The sequence below is a fragment of the Microtus ochrogaster genome, chromosome 6 (assembly GCF_000317375.1).
Source record: "Microtus ochrogaster isolate Prairie Vole_2 chromosome 6, MicOch1.0, whole genome shotgun sequence".
NCBI classification, from domain to species: Eukaryota; Metazoa; Chordata; class Mammalia; order Rodentia; family Cricetidae; genus Microtus; species Microtus ochrogaster.
Genome location: NC_022013.1, coordinates 10,799,736 through 10,814,735, shown reverse-complemented (window position 1 = coordinate 10,814,735; position 15,000 = coordinate 10,799,736). Strand labels below are relative to the sequence as shown.

The 15,000-nt window shown below is 46.3% G+C and overlaps 1 protein-coding gene across 1 annotated transcript in view; it reads right to left on the bottom strand.

Moving 5' to 3' along the window:
- Positions 1–15,000, bottom strand: part of Cfap221 (cilia and flagella associated protein 221) — a 77,925-nt gene that overhangs the window by 49,748 nt on the left and 13,177 nt on the right. Inside the window, exon 6 of the mRNA XM_005348264.3 lies at positions 13,625–13,725. Coding sequence (XP_005348321.1) covers positions 13,625–13,725 — 101 coding nt within the window. The remainder of the gene's footprint in view (positions 1–13,624; positions 13,726–15,000) is intronic.

Here is a 15,000-nt window from a genome sequence, read left to right as displayed (position 1 = left end):
GGGATTGCATACCACACACACATGCACACACACACAGATGACTACATACCACACACACATGTACACACACACAGGAATGCATACCACACACACACATGCACACACACACAGATGACTACATACCACACACACATGTACACACACACAGGAATGCATACCACACACACACATGCACACACACACACCACACATACAGGAATACACACCACACACACACGCACACACAGAGAAATACACACCACACAACGCATGTACATGCACACACAAGAATGTACACTACACACACATGCACACACACGTGCACATCATCAGAATTGGGGGCTTACTTGTATGACCTTATGTACACCTAGTACATAGATCCCACCTCCATCTTGCACACTGGACCTTGGGCATGTAGAACTAATGCACTTTCAAGTGGAAATGCACAAGGGAGCCTTCACTAGAACCGGATCGCACTGGCGCCATGAGCCTGGGACCGAGAACCATGAGAAATGTTATATCCAAAGATACTGACTTCATGCTTACATGCTTAAATTAGGAAGATACTAAAATATTAATGTTAATATTTATTATTAAAGTCTTATCTTCTATAACTAAACCATTATTTTTTATTTTACAAACTTTATTGCAGAAAAACTTGCAAATAAATAAAAATATCACACACTAAAATTAGGCAGTCCCAAAGTCTACACAACTCAATGAACTTCTCTACAGTTAGAATTAGCGCCCACACCAGCAAATCTGCGGCGGAATTCCAACTACAAACAATCGGCTTTATCTCCTCTTCCACGTGTGTCTGCTGCCTGCACTCAGTCCCCAATCCTCTTACACTAGGCCTTTCTTGTTCTAGCTTCTTCATGTTATACTCTAGCCACTTGTGTACATATGTTATTGACTAGATTCCACATATGAAAGAGAACATGTAGATGTTTTTATTTTTGAGATTATGTGACCTTGTTTAGTATTATACTTCCTAAATCTATTCATTTCCGGCAAAATTTAAAATTCATTTTCAAAGCTGAATAGTATCCATATATATATATGCTTATATGTATGTGTGTATGTGGGATTTTTTTTGCATTATCCATTCACCTGTTGCTGGACAGCTGGTGACCAGGCCTCTGCTATAGTGAATGAACCAGCAATACACACAGGATACGATTCCTCTATGGCAGAGTCTATTATGTTTCTATTAGAGTGAAGCACTTGGTATGCACCATTGATAGAATACAATAGTCTCTGATCTGAGCAGGGTCATGCTGTGTGACCACGTGCAAAAGCACATGCTCTGTGTCCAGAGGCTTCAGTGAGCACGCATGGTGTCTGCTTGCAACAGAGGCAAGTGCAGCTCAAACATCTGAAATTCATAACACATTTGACTTTGAATAAATTGTTGGTTGACGTACATTTGGAAGTCTTTTTCTGTTGCCAAAGTTTTTACAACCACGTCTGCAATTGTGACCAGCAGTTTAAGACACCAGGGAGCAGCCTGGATTCAGTGAGCGCGTCGCTCCAGACTTGATAAAAGATGCTCTTTTTCTGGACATCGAAATAGAATTGAATTTAGAAAAAGACGGGGCCAGGGGCTGGGGTGGTGGTGGCTCAGTATGTAGTCTTGCTGGGCAAGCATAAGGACTTAGGTTCTGATTCCCAGGATCAGCGGAAGCCAGGTATGGCTGGGTGTAGCAGGAACCCCAGCTCTGGGAGAGTGGAGACAAGTTCATCTGGGATTATAGCAGCCTTCAGATCCAGAGGAACGCTGTCTAAAAGAATAAGGTAAAGAGAAGGAGAGGAAAATCTCTTAATGTCAACCTTTAGCACACATAAGTGTGCGTGCGTGCGTGCATGCACACACCACATACATAACAGAGAAGGCAGAGGAGATATGTGTCTGTCACCTGTAGGGATACTATGCAGCTTATTCACATTTTGTAAACACCTTCAGATATGGGCTACAGCTCAATGGTAGAGCACCTGCTTAGCGTGCATCAGGTTCTGGATTCAAATCCCAGCACCAAACCCCAAACCCCACTCTTTAAAAAAAATGTGGTGATAACATTTACTATTTAAACATTTTAAGCATGCCATTCGGTGGCATTAAACACACCACACTGCCATGCCACCTTCAGGCGCCCACAGGACCCTTTCTCTTTATGTAAACCTGTCCCCATTATGCACTAATTCACATTTCACCATCGCCAGCCGCTGGCAGCTACAGCTAGATCCATCCCCAGGAATGTAATGACCGTAGGTTCTTCATATGACTAGAGCCTTACAGAATAAAATGCCTTTACAAACTGCACATTAAGGGGGCTGTGAGCTAGCTCAGTGGTAAACCACTAGTTATACAAGCTTAGGGACTTGCGTTCAGATCCCACACCCATGTAAAAGTTGGCTGTAGTGGGTTTTGCAGTTTTAATGCCGATGCTGAAGAGGCAGAAGCAGGCATTTTTCTGAGGCTTGCTGACCAACCAGCCTTGTGGAACCACGGAACCGCAGGTCCCCAGTGACAGAACCTGTCTTAGAAACAAGATAACTTGCTACAGGGAATGACACCAAGGTTGCCTTCCGGCTCCACACGCATGTGCAAATGTGTATCAGACACCCCTTTCCAGTATATGAACACAAACACACAGCTAAACACACACACGAGAAAACTAAATGCTAAATTCACTCAACACAGAATTCTTAATGGAAACGACATATCCGATAGCAAACAGGGCTTTAGAGGAAGCTGGGTCTATGTCTGGAGCCTAGAGAAGAGGGAGAGCTGGCGATAGCATCCAGGAAGGGGGCTGAGGGTAACAGGGGGAGGACCAGCTGGGTAGAAGGAAGATGAATGGCCTCCTGCAGGCACTGGCTTTCTCGTGTGGAGAAAAGCAGAGCGTTATCAGGAAGACATGAAGAGGCGCTAAAACGGGGAGGATATGAAGAGGCACTTAAAACTGTGAAGAGCCGCTTCCTTTAGACTATGGGGTAGAAGCGCCCACGACCACATGCTGACTTTATTCAAACCAGTTCCTCCCAGCCAAAGAGCCTGTAAAAGCTGTTGGCTGACATTACCAGCAGGGCACCCTCTGTCAGCCTGCTTGTCCTGGTGGCCTATCTACCTGCAGCTATCAAAAAGAAAGGGTCATTCTTTGTTTGAATAAGAAATGTGTTCCTTTCATTTATTTAAAATAGATTTTCTTTTTATGATATTATAATTTGATGATTTAATATAATGACATTTTGGGAGTATAATATAATGACATCGTTTTTCCCTGTCCTCTTTCCAAACCCTTCATGTACCCCACCTCCGACTCTCTTTCAAATCCAGGGCCTCTTTTCTTTAATTGTTGCTGCTGCTGCTGTGTGTGTTCCTAAATACATAGACACAACCTGCCCAGACTGTGCGAGGTTATGGGTCTGTATGTCTTCAGGGCTGACCATTGGTTTTGGGCCACCAGCTGGTGTGCTCTTGCCCTAGGGAAAGGAAATTGATTCCCTTTAATGTAAAACAAATGAAACTCAGATACTTCTGGTTTTGAAGCTGCTGTGTGTAAGAACTGGGCTCAGATATCGGAGCCATATCTCAGAGAAGACAGCTGTTCATGAAATTACAGCTGTGGCTGGGGATGTAGCTCACTTGACACACACAAAGCAGGCATGGTGCCACACATCTGTAATCTCAGGGCTAGATAGGGAGCTTGAAGCTAGCCTGGGCTACATGATGACAAAGAAAAAAGGACAGAAAGAGGAAAGGATGGAATCCTGACTGTCTGACAAACACTCATCATATTATAAAAAGCACATTTAACGCATGCACATGTGTGTTTATGTGCATTCATGTGGGCCTGTGTACATGTATGGAATGTCATATATGCAGTACTATAGATCTGGAATGTAACCGACTGCTGGAGTTAGTGTAGGGAACAGCAGCTATATGAACCAAATAGGAAGGGGCGCATCCAGACACTCTGAAGGTCAGAGCACTGATGCTCAAGCCCTGGAGCTCATCCATAGTTCCCTTCGCTCCATGAAGGATGCACTTTGGGTAGACGCTGCCATTCTTTATGTTATATTCTTAAATGTTAGGCACAGCAATTTATCCATGAATACTTTGTATGTATCAGTGCCTCTGTGTGTATGTGTATGTATGCGCACACATGCACACATGTGTGTAAGCCCTAAGGATCTCCCTGTCTCCACTTTCCCAGTGCTGGGATCATAAGCATGTATTGCTGCCATGCCCAGCTTTTGGGGATCTGAACTCAGGTCCTCATGCTTCCTGGCAAGTACTCACTGGACTGAGCCACCTCTCCAGACATCCTGAAGACTTTCTCTAACAGTAATGATCGTCAGGACTTAGTATGCGATGCTAGCTTGGCTGTTTATGCATGGGTACTGAACGCATGAATTGTAGACTGGATGGCTATTCTACCTTTAACTGCTCCCCATGCACACATCCGTTTGCCTTTGGAGCCTATCAAAAGTTTAGGCCACTTCACCCACCGCACAAACCACCTGGACGGTAAGCGTAAAGGCTATGGGTGAAGAGCAAGTTAGAGTCTTAAAGCTAGGTTTTCCTTTGCTTTCTCCCAGATCCCGATGTCCAGAATGTTGGAGAAAGATTAAAAATAATTGTTAACTCAGGTCCTCCAGCGGAAGTCCCCTCTGTTGGCACCTGAAGTTGGCATCCACTTCTGTTGAGTGAAGAGGCAGCTCTTCAGTACTTGCTTTATTGGCCAGAGAGATCCCTAGAGTTCAGAGTGGGAAAGGTTTTCTTTCCTGCTGAGATTCGGAAAAGGAGACTGGCCCAAGAACAGCTAGATAGGTAAGAGTACAGTCAGAGCACTTTAAATCAAAGAAATTCTAACCACAGAAGAGAAAAATGTTCAGATAATAAAAACACAGGTGCTTGTCAAGTGGAAGGGGGAGAGAGAGAGAGGGAGAGAGAGAGATAGAGATAGATAGATAGATAGATAGATAGATAGATAGATAGATAGATAGATGATAGATAGATGATAGAGATAGATAGATAGATAGATAGATAGATAGATAGATAGATAGATAGATAGATAGATAGATAGATAGATAGAACACAGGAGTAGCAGCTAGAGGTCAACCCTGGCTATTGCTTTTCACCCTCCTTGTATTTTGAGACAGGGTCTCTCACTGGCCTGGAGCTCACCCGTAGGGTAGGCTGGTTGTCCAGAGAGCCCCAGAGATTCTCCTGTCTCTGCCTGCCCAGCACTGAGAATTTAAGAGCACACTACTGTATTTGTTTCCTTTCTGTTTCTGTGACAAAACACCATGACCAAAGCAACTTGTAAAAGAAAGTGTGTAGCCAGGCGGTGGTGGCGCATACCTTTAATCCCAGCACTTGGGAGGCAGAGGCAGGCGGATCCCTGTGAGTTCAAGACTAGCCTGGTCTACAAGAGCTAGTTCCAGGACAGGCTCCAAAACCACAGAGAAACCCTGTCTCGAAAAGACCAAAAAATAAAAAAATAAAAAAAAGTGTGTAACTACTGGGTGTATAGTTTCAGAGCCGTAGAGCCATGGTGGTGGAGCAAAGACACGGTGGCATGAACAAGGGAGAGCTCACATCTTGATGTATAAGCAGGAGGCAGAAAGCGGCACCCTGGGGATGCTTAACAGTCTTTTGAAATGTCAGAGCCCTCCCCCAATGACACACCTCTTCTAACAAGGCCACACCTCCTAAACCTTCCCAAACAGATATCCCATCTGGAACCAAGTATTGAAACATGTGAGCCCATGGGGGTCATTCCCATTCAGGCCACCAAAACCAAGCCAACTTTTTTACGTGGCTTCTAGGGACTGGACTCAGTTCTCATACTTGTGAGGCAGGCGGTTTAAAGTGGCTCCATCTCTTCAGCCCACGGCCAGTTCTTTCACCCAAATACTGATTCTGAGATGTACGCTAGCTGCTGTCCCAGAGACCCAGGTAGAAGCTGAAATAAAGAAGCATTTCTCCAAGGTCAAGTCATCATCCGTTTTGCTATTGTCTGTTTTTGTATGAGAAAACCACTGTGCTGTACCAAATCGGTGTGCCAGCCATTTTGCCTTGTCTCTATGCTGGCATCTCTTCCTGCAAAATTGTACATTAAAAATCGCTTCTTTTTCTTTAGACTTCAATGTGCTGTTACCTTTGCCAACATGGGGACACTTTACTAAAACACTATTTCTTTAACTCTATGTTGAGCCTGAGACACATACACAGAGTCCTGATTATGAGGAAGAATAATTTTTCTCTTCTTCAAATCTCTTCGTGAAGATGGATCTTTTCCCTTCTCCCAGTGTGTCTGCTGTGACCTGCTGCAGCTGCTCCTCAGAGCCTCCCACAGGGCCTCAGAGTCCACACAGAGCAAGCCGGGCTTGGCTGTTGTCTGTGTCATCAATCTTTCCTGTCAGCGCTGGTTGGAGAATACACATTCTCATGCAGCCCGGAGGCTTTAAAAGCCAGGGGCAGAACATACCATTCTGACTTTGACCATTCCCACACAGAAATGAGCCAAGAGGCCCAACACCTGTATTAGTTACTTGTGTCATTGTTGTGACCAAACCACCATAAGAAATGGTTTGCTTCACCTCATGGTTTGAGGACAAGGTCATTATGGCAGGGAAGGCATGATGGCAGAAGCTGGAATCGGCTGGTCCCACGGCATCCACAGTCAAGAAGCAGAGATGGATGTTGATGCTCACACGGCATCCACAGTCGGGAAGCAGAGATGGATGCTGATGCTCACATGGCATCCACAGTCGGGAAGCAGAGATGGATGCTGGTGCTCAGCCGAGGATCCCAGCCTGTGGGATGGTGTGGCCCACGTTCCAGGTGGGACTTGCTACCTCAGTTATCCAAATCTAGAAATTCCCTAACAGACACGCCCAGAGGTGTTCTATGGTGATTCTAAGTCTTACTGGTTGACAATCAAGATGAACCGTCAAAAGTTATTTATAACTCAGTAGCTGGTTGGCCGTCCATGGTTGCTTGGTGCCAGGAAGAAGGAATGATGGGAGAACAAGGTCTGTGGAGTGGCTCCAGCTCTAGCTGGCTATGAGGTACCAGAAAGACACTAGTTTTATTTTTGAGACAGTCTCTAGGAACCCAGGCTGACCTTCAGTTCACTGTGCCGCTGAGGATGACCTTAAACTTGATCTCCCTGCCTCTATCTGCTGAGTGTGGAGTCCAGGTGTACGTCATTACAGCCAGCCAGAAACACGGTGCTGTGAAAACTGCAGAGGAAGATGAGCTGGCTCAAGCCCTCTCAGAACCGGGAGAGCTGAATGCTACAAAGTCTGTATCTGACACACGCATGCTATTTATTTTGGTACATAGGGAGAGTAAGATTCCATTGTAACTACAATACCCTCAGAGATGTCAAGTGATCTTCAAATTGTGTATGTGGGAAGCATGCGTTCTTGTGGACGTGCGTGTGTACATACATGTGTATGGAGCCCAGGGGTCGACATTGGGTGTCTTCCTCTATTGTTCTCCACCTTCTTTTCTGAGCATCTCTTCCTGAACCTGGAGCTCACTGGTTTGGCTAACTGGCCAGCCAGTACGTTCCAGGGACCCTCTCATCTTCACTTGCCTGGTGTCAGGGCATCCACACTCAGACCCTCATGTTTGTGCGGCTGGCTCTTGCACACAGAGCCACTCCCCCAGCCCCATGCACAGTTGAATTTATCTAGTTGCAAATGATAAAGTGAGCCTGTGGAAGGACAGAGAACCGCAGGTCCTCTGCACCCAGCGACACTGTTTGGTTTAGGGAAGCTGGAAGGACCCTGGAACGCACCGTTCCTATTTACAGAGGCTGTCAGGAAGCATTTCAGAAGATCTTAAGCCACCAAAGTTATTTATGGCTAGCTGGCAAGCATCCCCTTGGCATTTTATCTCAGAAAGGGAAACTTAACAATGGTCAGATCCAGCCACCAAAAAATGTAGATGATGAATGTGAACAAGGCCAATTCGTGACTAGAGGAGGATGGATGGAGACATGGCCCAGATTTCAGCTTTGGTCAGGTCGGGGTTGCTCCTCCCCAGAAGTACCCCATGGTAAGAAAGCACCCCACACAAAGAAAGCCACAGGAGTGACTTCAACACAAGTCCTCAACTTCTGACAATTTTGTCCACATTCTTTTGTGTGAGAAGGGCAGAACAGACTCTTTGAGTCCATGTGTCCTGTCATAGACTCATGGCTCTGGCTGCCAGCTTGACACAGCCTAAAGTCATCGGAGAGGAGACGCCTCAATGTGGTAACTGTCTGGATCAGGTTGGCCAACCGGCATATCTGTTGGTGGCTGTTTTCATTGTTAACAGATACAAGAGGCCCAGCCTACTGTGGGTGGCACCATTCCTAAGAAGGTGGTCCTGGACTGGATAGGAAAGCTAGCTAAGCATAAGCCAGCCTTTGAGCCAGTCTAGCACCCAGCACCCTACAGGGTTCCTGCTGGACTTCTTGGCTGTGAGGTGAGCTCCTTATCCAGAGGAAATGCTACATGGAGAAGCAAACAGTCCCTGCCTCCAAGTTCCTACCTTGACTTCCTTCAGTGATGGGTTATGACTGGACTCCTAAGCCAATAGAAACCCTTCCCCTAAGGTGCTTCTGATCAGAGTATTTGCCACAGAAAGAGAATGAAACCAGATCCCTGCCCATCGATGGATTTAGATCCTTCTGCTTTTCCACTTCATAATGCCCAGGGGTTCTTCTTTGGTAGAAGAAATGGTTTTCTTACTGAGACATTTTAAGAAAACACATACGGCCCTGGGGAGATGGCTCAGTTGGTAAAGTGCTTGCCTCCGAGCGTGAGGACTGGACTCTAATACCAACAATTCACATAAGAAAGAGAAGAAGCCAGGCGGTGGTGGCACATGCCTTTAATCCCAGCACTCTGGAGGCAGAGGCAGGCGGATCTCTGTGAGTTTGAGGCCTCCCTGGTCTACAAGAGCTAGTTCCAGGAGAGGCTCTAAAGCAACAGAGAAATCCTGTCTTGAAAAACCAAAGAGAGAGAGAGAGAGAGAGAGAGAGAGAGAGAAGAAAAGACGACCTGCCCTGAATGTGGGCAGCGCTATCCCATGGGCTGGGGTCCTAGACTCACTAAAAAGGGAAGAAGCTGGGTACCAGTTTCGTTCATCTCTTTCTCAGAAGGTGTCCTGACTGTCGTTACACGCCTGCAGCGCTATCCCATGGGCTGGGGTTCTAGACTCACTAAAAAGAAAAGGAAGCAGGGCACAAGTTTCGCTCACCTCTTTCTATGTCCTGACTGTTGTCACATGCCTGCCTCTCTCTCCTGCTGAGATGAACTGCATTCTCCAGCTGTGAGCCACAAACAACCTTCCCTCCCTTCCTCACTGTCACGGCAGTGATGTAACTGATAAAGGGCCCCCGTCTTGTCTCTTTTACCTGCTTTATCTCCTTTAGGTTCTGCCTACAAGCTGAGTGGTGCTGCACCATGCTCCTCCCGGCCTCCAAAACGAAGAGCTGAATTGTGTTCTTCTTCATAACTCACCGAGTCTCAGGTATTTTATTATAGCAACAAACGGTGGACTGGGACCGTACCTAACACAACAGGCATTTGAGAGATGAACGAATGAATGGAATGGATGCTGGATAAAGAACCCATCCAAACGATGCACTGGACCACTAAGGTGGCCGGGGGTTCATACGGAATGCTTTCGGGAAATGCCTGCTCAGATACATCAATCTGCTAGGGCACGGCTTGGACCAAATGAAGCAAGGAAGGGTCTGGGTGGCCAAATGCCGCTAAAAGGACTGAGAGCCAGAGACTTGGGAAGGTACTGCCTGCTGCCAGGATGTCTACAGGAGAAAAATAGCGTGTTTATCTTTTAAGAGATTTTTAAAAAATATATTATACCATTATAAACAGTAACTCAATTAAGTAAATTGTTTAGCTGAATTTTTCATTCTGAATACAAATGAGGCACATTATGTGGAAAATAGCTTGGGGGAGGCCCCAGGAGGGTGGACATCTGCTTCCTGGGCCTGTGACTGATGACCACAGTACAAGGCCTTGCTGTTTGCACCACTTTTTTACACTGTTTCCCCCTCAGCCCATAGCCTTGTTTGTGGCCCAAATGAGAGGTGGTTTCCAAATGGCAAGAGGAACTTGTGACTTAGGGAGTTCCTGCTCCCTGGCGCACCGGCTTTGATAAAATGTCAGCGTTGCCCACCTACAGGGATCAGCTACTTACTTCCCAAGTGCAGCCAGTTGACATTTGGAGCTTGAGATGACGGAGAAGTTGAGGTACTGGCATGTAGTTCAGTCAGAATGGTTTTGGAGAAAGAGGGAGGAAGGCATGGGGCCAAGAACAGACAAGCCGGGTGCTGGGGGATGCTCGGGGGGTGCTGGGGTTTGAACGTGAAGCCTCCCCCGTTGGCGCAAATGCTGGAACATTTGCTCCTGCTGAGATCCGGGAGGGCTGCAGAGCCCTTAGGAGGTAGGGGCCTTGCTGGAGGCCAAAAGTCCCAGGGGATGGGGGAGGCTTCAGGCCTCACCCCATTGGCAGTTCTCTCTCTCCTGTGTACGGATGAAAATGTGACCAGCCAGCTTCCTGCTCCTATGGCCACCTCTTCCTGCCTGGAGTCATGTCTTCCCCACCTTGAGGACTCTATCCCTATCAACTGTAGTTCACCGTAACCCTGTTCCTCTTTCAGCCATTTTTGTCAGGGTATTTGATTAGAACTGGAGAGGGGAGGTGGCCAGGGGAGGGCCGGGTACCTGTGCTGGGGACATGGAGTTCAGGGCAATAGGGATTTCCTAAGAGTGGACAGATTTATCCAAACAAAGAAATAAAATAAAATAAAATAAAATAAAATAAAATAAAATAAAATAAAAGGTGCATGCCTTTAATCCCAGCACTTAAGAGGCAGAGGCAGGCAGATGCCTGAGTTTGAGGCAGCCTGGTCTACAGAGGGAGTTCCAGCACAGCCAGGGCTACACAGAGAAACCCTGTTTTGAAAAAAACAATTTTTACCATTCATTGAGAGTGTCACACATGTGTGTCCTGGTCATAAGATAACCTGTAGGAGGGGGCTCTCTCCTTTGACCATGTGGGTTCCTTCCAGGAACTGAACTCAGGTTGTCTGGCTCGGAAGCAAGGACATCTTCCCACTGAGTCATCTCTCTGATTGGAAAAAGGATTTCAATACTTTTTGTTTAGAGACCAGCTCTCTATGTAACCTGAGCTCAGTATTTCAAGCTCTGAAGCGCCAACATGGCCTCTCTGTATGTACAGCAAGCAGTCCATCAGCATCTCCTTGACATCTCTGGGGCAGATGGCGCTGTGCCTGCTGGTAGGCATTTAGTATTTGCTGGAAGAGTGAGATACGCAGCGTTGGGAGATAGGTTGGTAAAAGTATGGGGACCTAAGTCTGATCCCCAGAACCCATGTATGAGAAAGCCGGGCACTGTAGTATGTGCACTTGTAATCCCAGTGCCGGGGAGTGGAGACAGGCAGATCCTTGGGGCTCACGGGCCAGGTAGTCTAGACTGCTGGGCAAGTTCCAAACCAATGAAAGGCCCTGTCTCAATAGAGTCAATAATCATAAACAAAAAGTGATTGGCACCTGAGGAGCAACATCTGAGGTTACCTTCTGGCACCTGCCACAGATACAAACATACACAGACACACGGACAGACACACAGATACAGACACATAGACATACACACAGACACACACACAGACACACACAGACACACACAGACACACACAGACAGACAGACAGACAGACACACACACACACACACACACACACACGAGGATGAGATATAAACTGAACCACAATTGGAATAAGTAGCCATTTGCTCAACAGGAAGAACAGACTCTGAGATCTGGTCTCACTTGCTTTCCTTTCTTCTAAACAAGACTGGGTGATGAAAAAATCATATAATCCAAGCTGGTCCTATAGACACAGTCATAAGTTCTGGCCTACTTCTTGAGCCCCTCCTGTCACCTCTATTCCAGGCTATCGTGGGCCACTGTCTCGCCTGCCGTGAGAGGGTTCTATGAAGGACAGCTCAGGCAGCAGAAAGAGGACATGGGAAGAACCAGGGTGTTCCCTCTGATTCTGGATCCAGCCCTACCAGGAGAGTTCAAGTAAGCCAATACATCCCCCGTCTTTCTTAATGGCATTTTGACCTGGTTTGGATTGTTTGAACCATGTTGTTTTGTCTTCTGCTGCTATAAACCCTGTCTAACTGAGGTGCAAGAATTAACTGTACCTAAAGAAAAACCACAAGTCTCCATTTTCTCCTGTGAAAGTGTTTGTGTGTTGTGTGATGTGTGTATGTGTGTAGAGGCACACACACTGCCCCCCCATGTGCTTCTGTGTGGAAGCCAGAGAAACATGCCAGGGGACTTTTCCTGTCACCTGTCACCTTATTCCTGCAGACAGGATCTCACTGAGCCTTGAGTGTCCTGGTTTTCTTCCTGTGATAAACACCATGCCCAAAGCAACTTGAGAAGGAAAGGGTTTATTTCAGCTTACATCTTACAGTAGATCACTGAGGGAAGCCAAGGCAGGAGCCTGGATGGAAGACCGCTGCTTCCTGCCTCGCTCTCCATGTTTCCTCAGCTTGCTTTCTTAGACAATCCAGGACTATCTGTCTAGGGTGACATGACCCACAGTGGGCTGGGCCCTCCCACATCCATCATTAATCAAGAAAATGCCCCCAGGCTTGCCTACAAGCCAGTCTGATGGAGGTGTTTTCTCAACTGCTGGTCCTACTTCCCAGATGGCTTGTATCAAGTTGACAACAACAACAACAAAATCCACGAGCAACCTCAAGCTTGTCATTTAGCCGGGAAGATCCTGTGATTCTCTTTGTCTCCACCAACTCCAATACTTGGGTTACAAGTGCATGTGACCGCATGTCTTAGTGTTACTGCTGTGAAGAGACACCACAACCGTGGCAACTCACACGAGGAAAACAGTCAGTTAGGGTGGAGGCTTACGGTTTCAGAGGTTCAGTCCATTATCACCATGGCAGCGAGCATGGCTGTGGGCAAGCGGAGTGGTGCCGGAACTGAGAGTCCTATATCTTGCTGGCAAAAGGAAGTTGGCTAACACACTAGGCAGTATTCTGAGCATAGGAAACCTCAAAGCCCACCCCACAGTGACACACTTCCTCCAACAAGGCCACACCCACTTCGACAAAGCCACACCTCCTAACAGTGCCACTTGCTATGAGATTATGGGGCCAACTACATTCAAACTACCATACCACACCTAGCTAGCTTTTTATACACTTGGGATTTGATCCCAATCAGATCCTCATGATTGTGTGGCAATCACTCTTACTCCCTTAGCCATCTCCCCTGCCCTATTTATAAGTTTCTTAATTTAAAAAACTTTCTGTGTATGTATGCAGCATGTCCATGTGTGTTTGTGCATGGGTACCTGCAGGGGAGGAAAGGGGGGTCAGATCCCCTGCAGCTGGAGTTAAGGTGGTTGTAAGCTACTTGACATGGGTGCTGGGAACTGAACTCTGGTTCTCTGCAAGAGCAGAAGTGTTCTCAACTGCTGAGCCATCCGCCAGGCCTCAGTTTCTTAACCTTTCACATCCTGTGATGTTTTACTGGGTCACGTTGGGAACTTACCTCTCTCCAAGGAGGACATCGGATAGATTTATGAACTTGGGGAAGTCCAGGTTATTCAAGACAGGGTAGGCATGAATAGGAACAAGCAAGGTGTCATCTCCCTGAAATTGGGGAAGGGGTTAAATTTAGAGTTTGGAAAACTATCATTTTGAAAGATAAACATTTTTAATCATTAAAGAATTTTCTTAGGAAACCTCAGCGCTTTCAGAAAAACATTAGAAATACTGGGTTTCTTTTGGGAGTGTATTGTGTGGCCATGTCTGTAGACGCATTTGCATGGGTGTGTGCATGCATACAGAAGCCAAAACTTCGGATATTGCTGTTTAGGTGACATCCACCTTTTATTATGTAGACAAGGTCTCTTGCTGGCCTGGAACTTAACCAAATATTCTAGGATAGCTAGCAAGGGAGCCCAGGAATCCTCTTGTCTGTACCCCACCCCTGCAATGAGATGACAAGCCCATACCACCAAGGCTAGCATTTTCAAAAAGTGTGTTCTACTGATCAAGCTCAGGTCCTCATGCTTGCATGGCAGGTCCTTTACTGACCGAGCCATCTCTCAATGCCGAAAACTTGCATTTTTAAACCAGAAACAAAACACAAAAGATGCTTCAGTCTACCTTACTGGAACGATGCTTTCTGTTACCGGTGAAAGCTAAAACTACTAATCACCCCCAGGTAAATACAAAGATGCTGAGCTATCTGCTTCCACCTGGAGAAGTTCTAAGGGAAGATATTATTTAGGGGGCCAGGAGAATTGCAAGGCAGAGTGGAAAGTCATTCAGCGGGAAGAGAGCACAAAGACCAGTTCTAGTTCATTCTAGTTTGGTGGTGATCTTGAACAAGGCCTTTGATTTCTCCAGGTTCGTTTGGTCCTCAACAAAGTAGATATAGTCATACTTGCCCTTGAGGAGGATATATTTAAAAATCAAAGTCAGCTGCAGTTTTAGATGTAAAAATTACCACATCAACATGGAATGACTTTATTTGCCTTATGAATTGTGCTCTTGGACCCTACACCCCAGCTTCTTGACTCTGTCCGAGGTCACATAACTCAATAAGGAGTTTAAAAATATTTGGTAATATTAAAGGCTTCTAAATGTGCAATGACAAAAATTAATTTAATAATCAAATGCATGATGAATCTGAGATGTTTCTAGTGATACTCACCCATGGTTCATTGCTTGATGTCACTGTAGCCTTGGTTCTGAATGTGGGACATGTGCACTTGCACCACGCATGCTGTGAGCTCACATGTACACTTGCATCATGCATACTGAGTGTGAGCTCACATGTACACTTGCATCATGCATGCTGTGACCTCACATGTACACTTGCATCATGCATGCTGTGAGCTCACGTGTACACTTGCATCA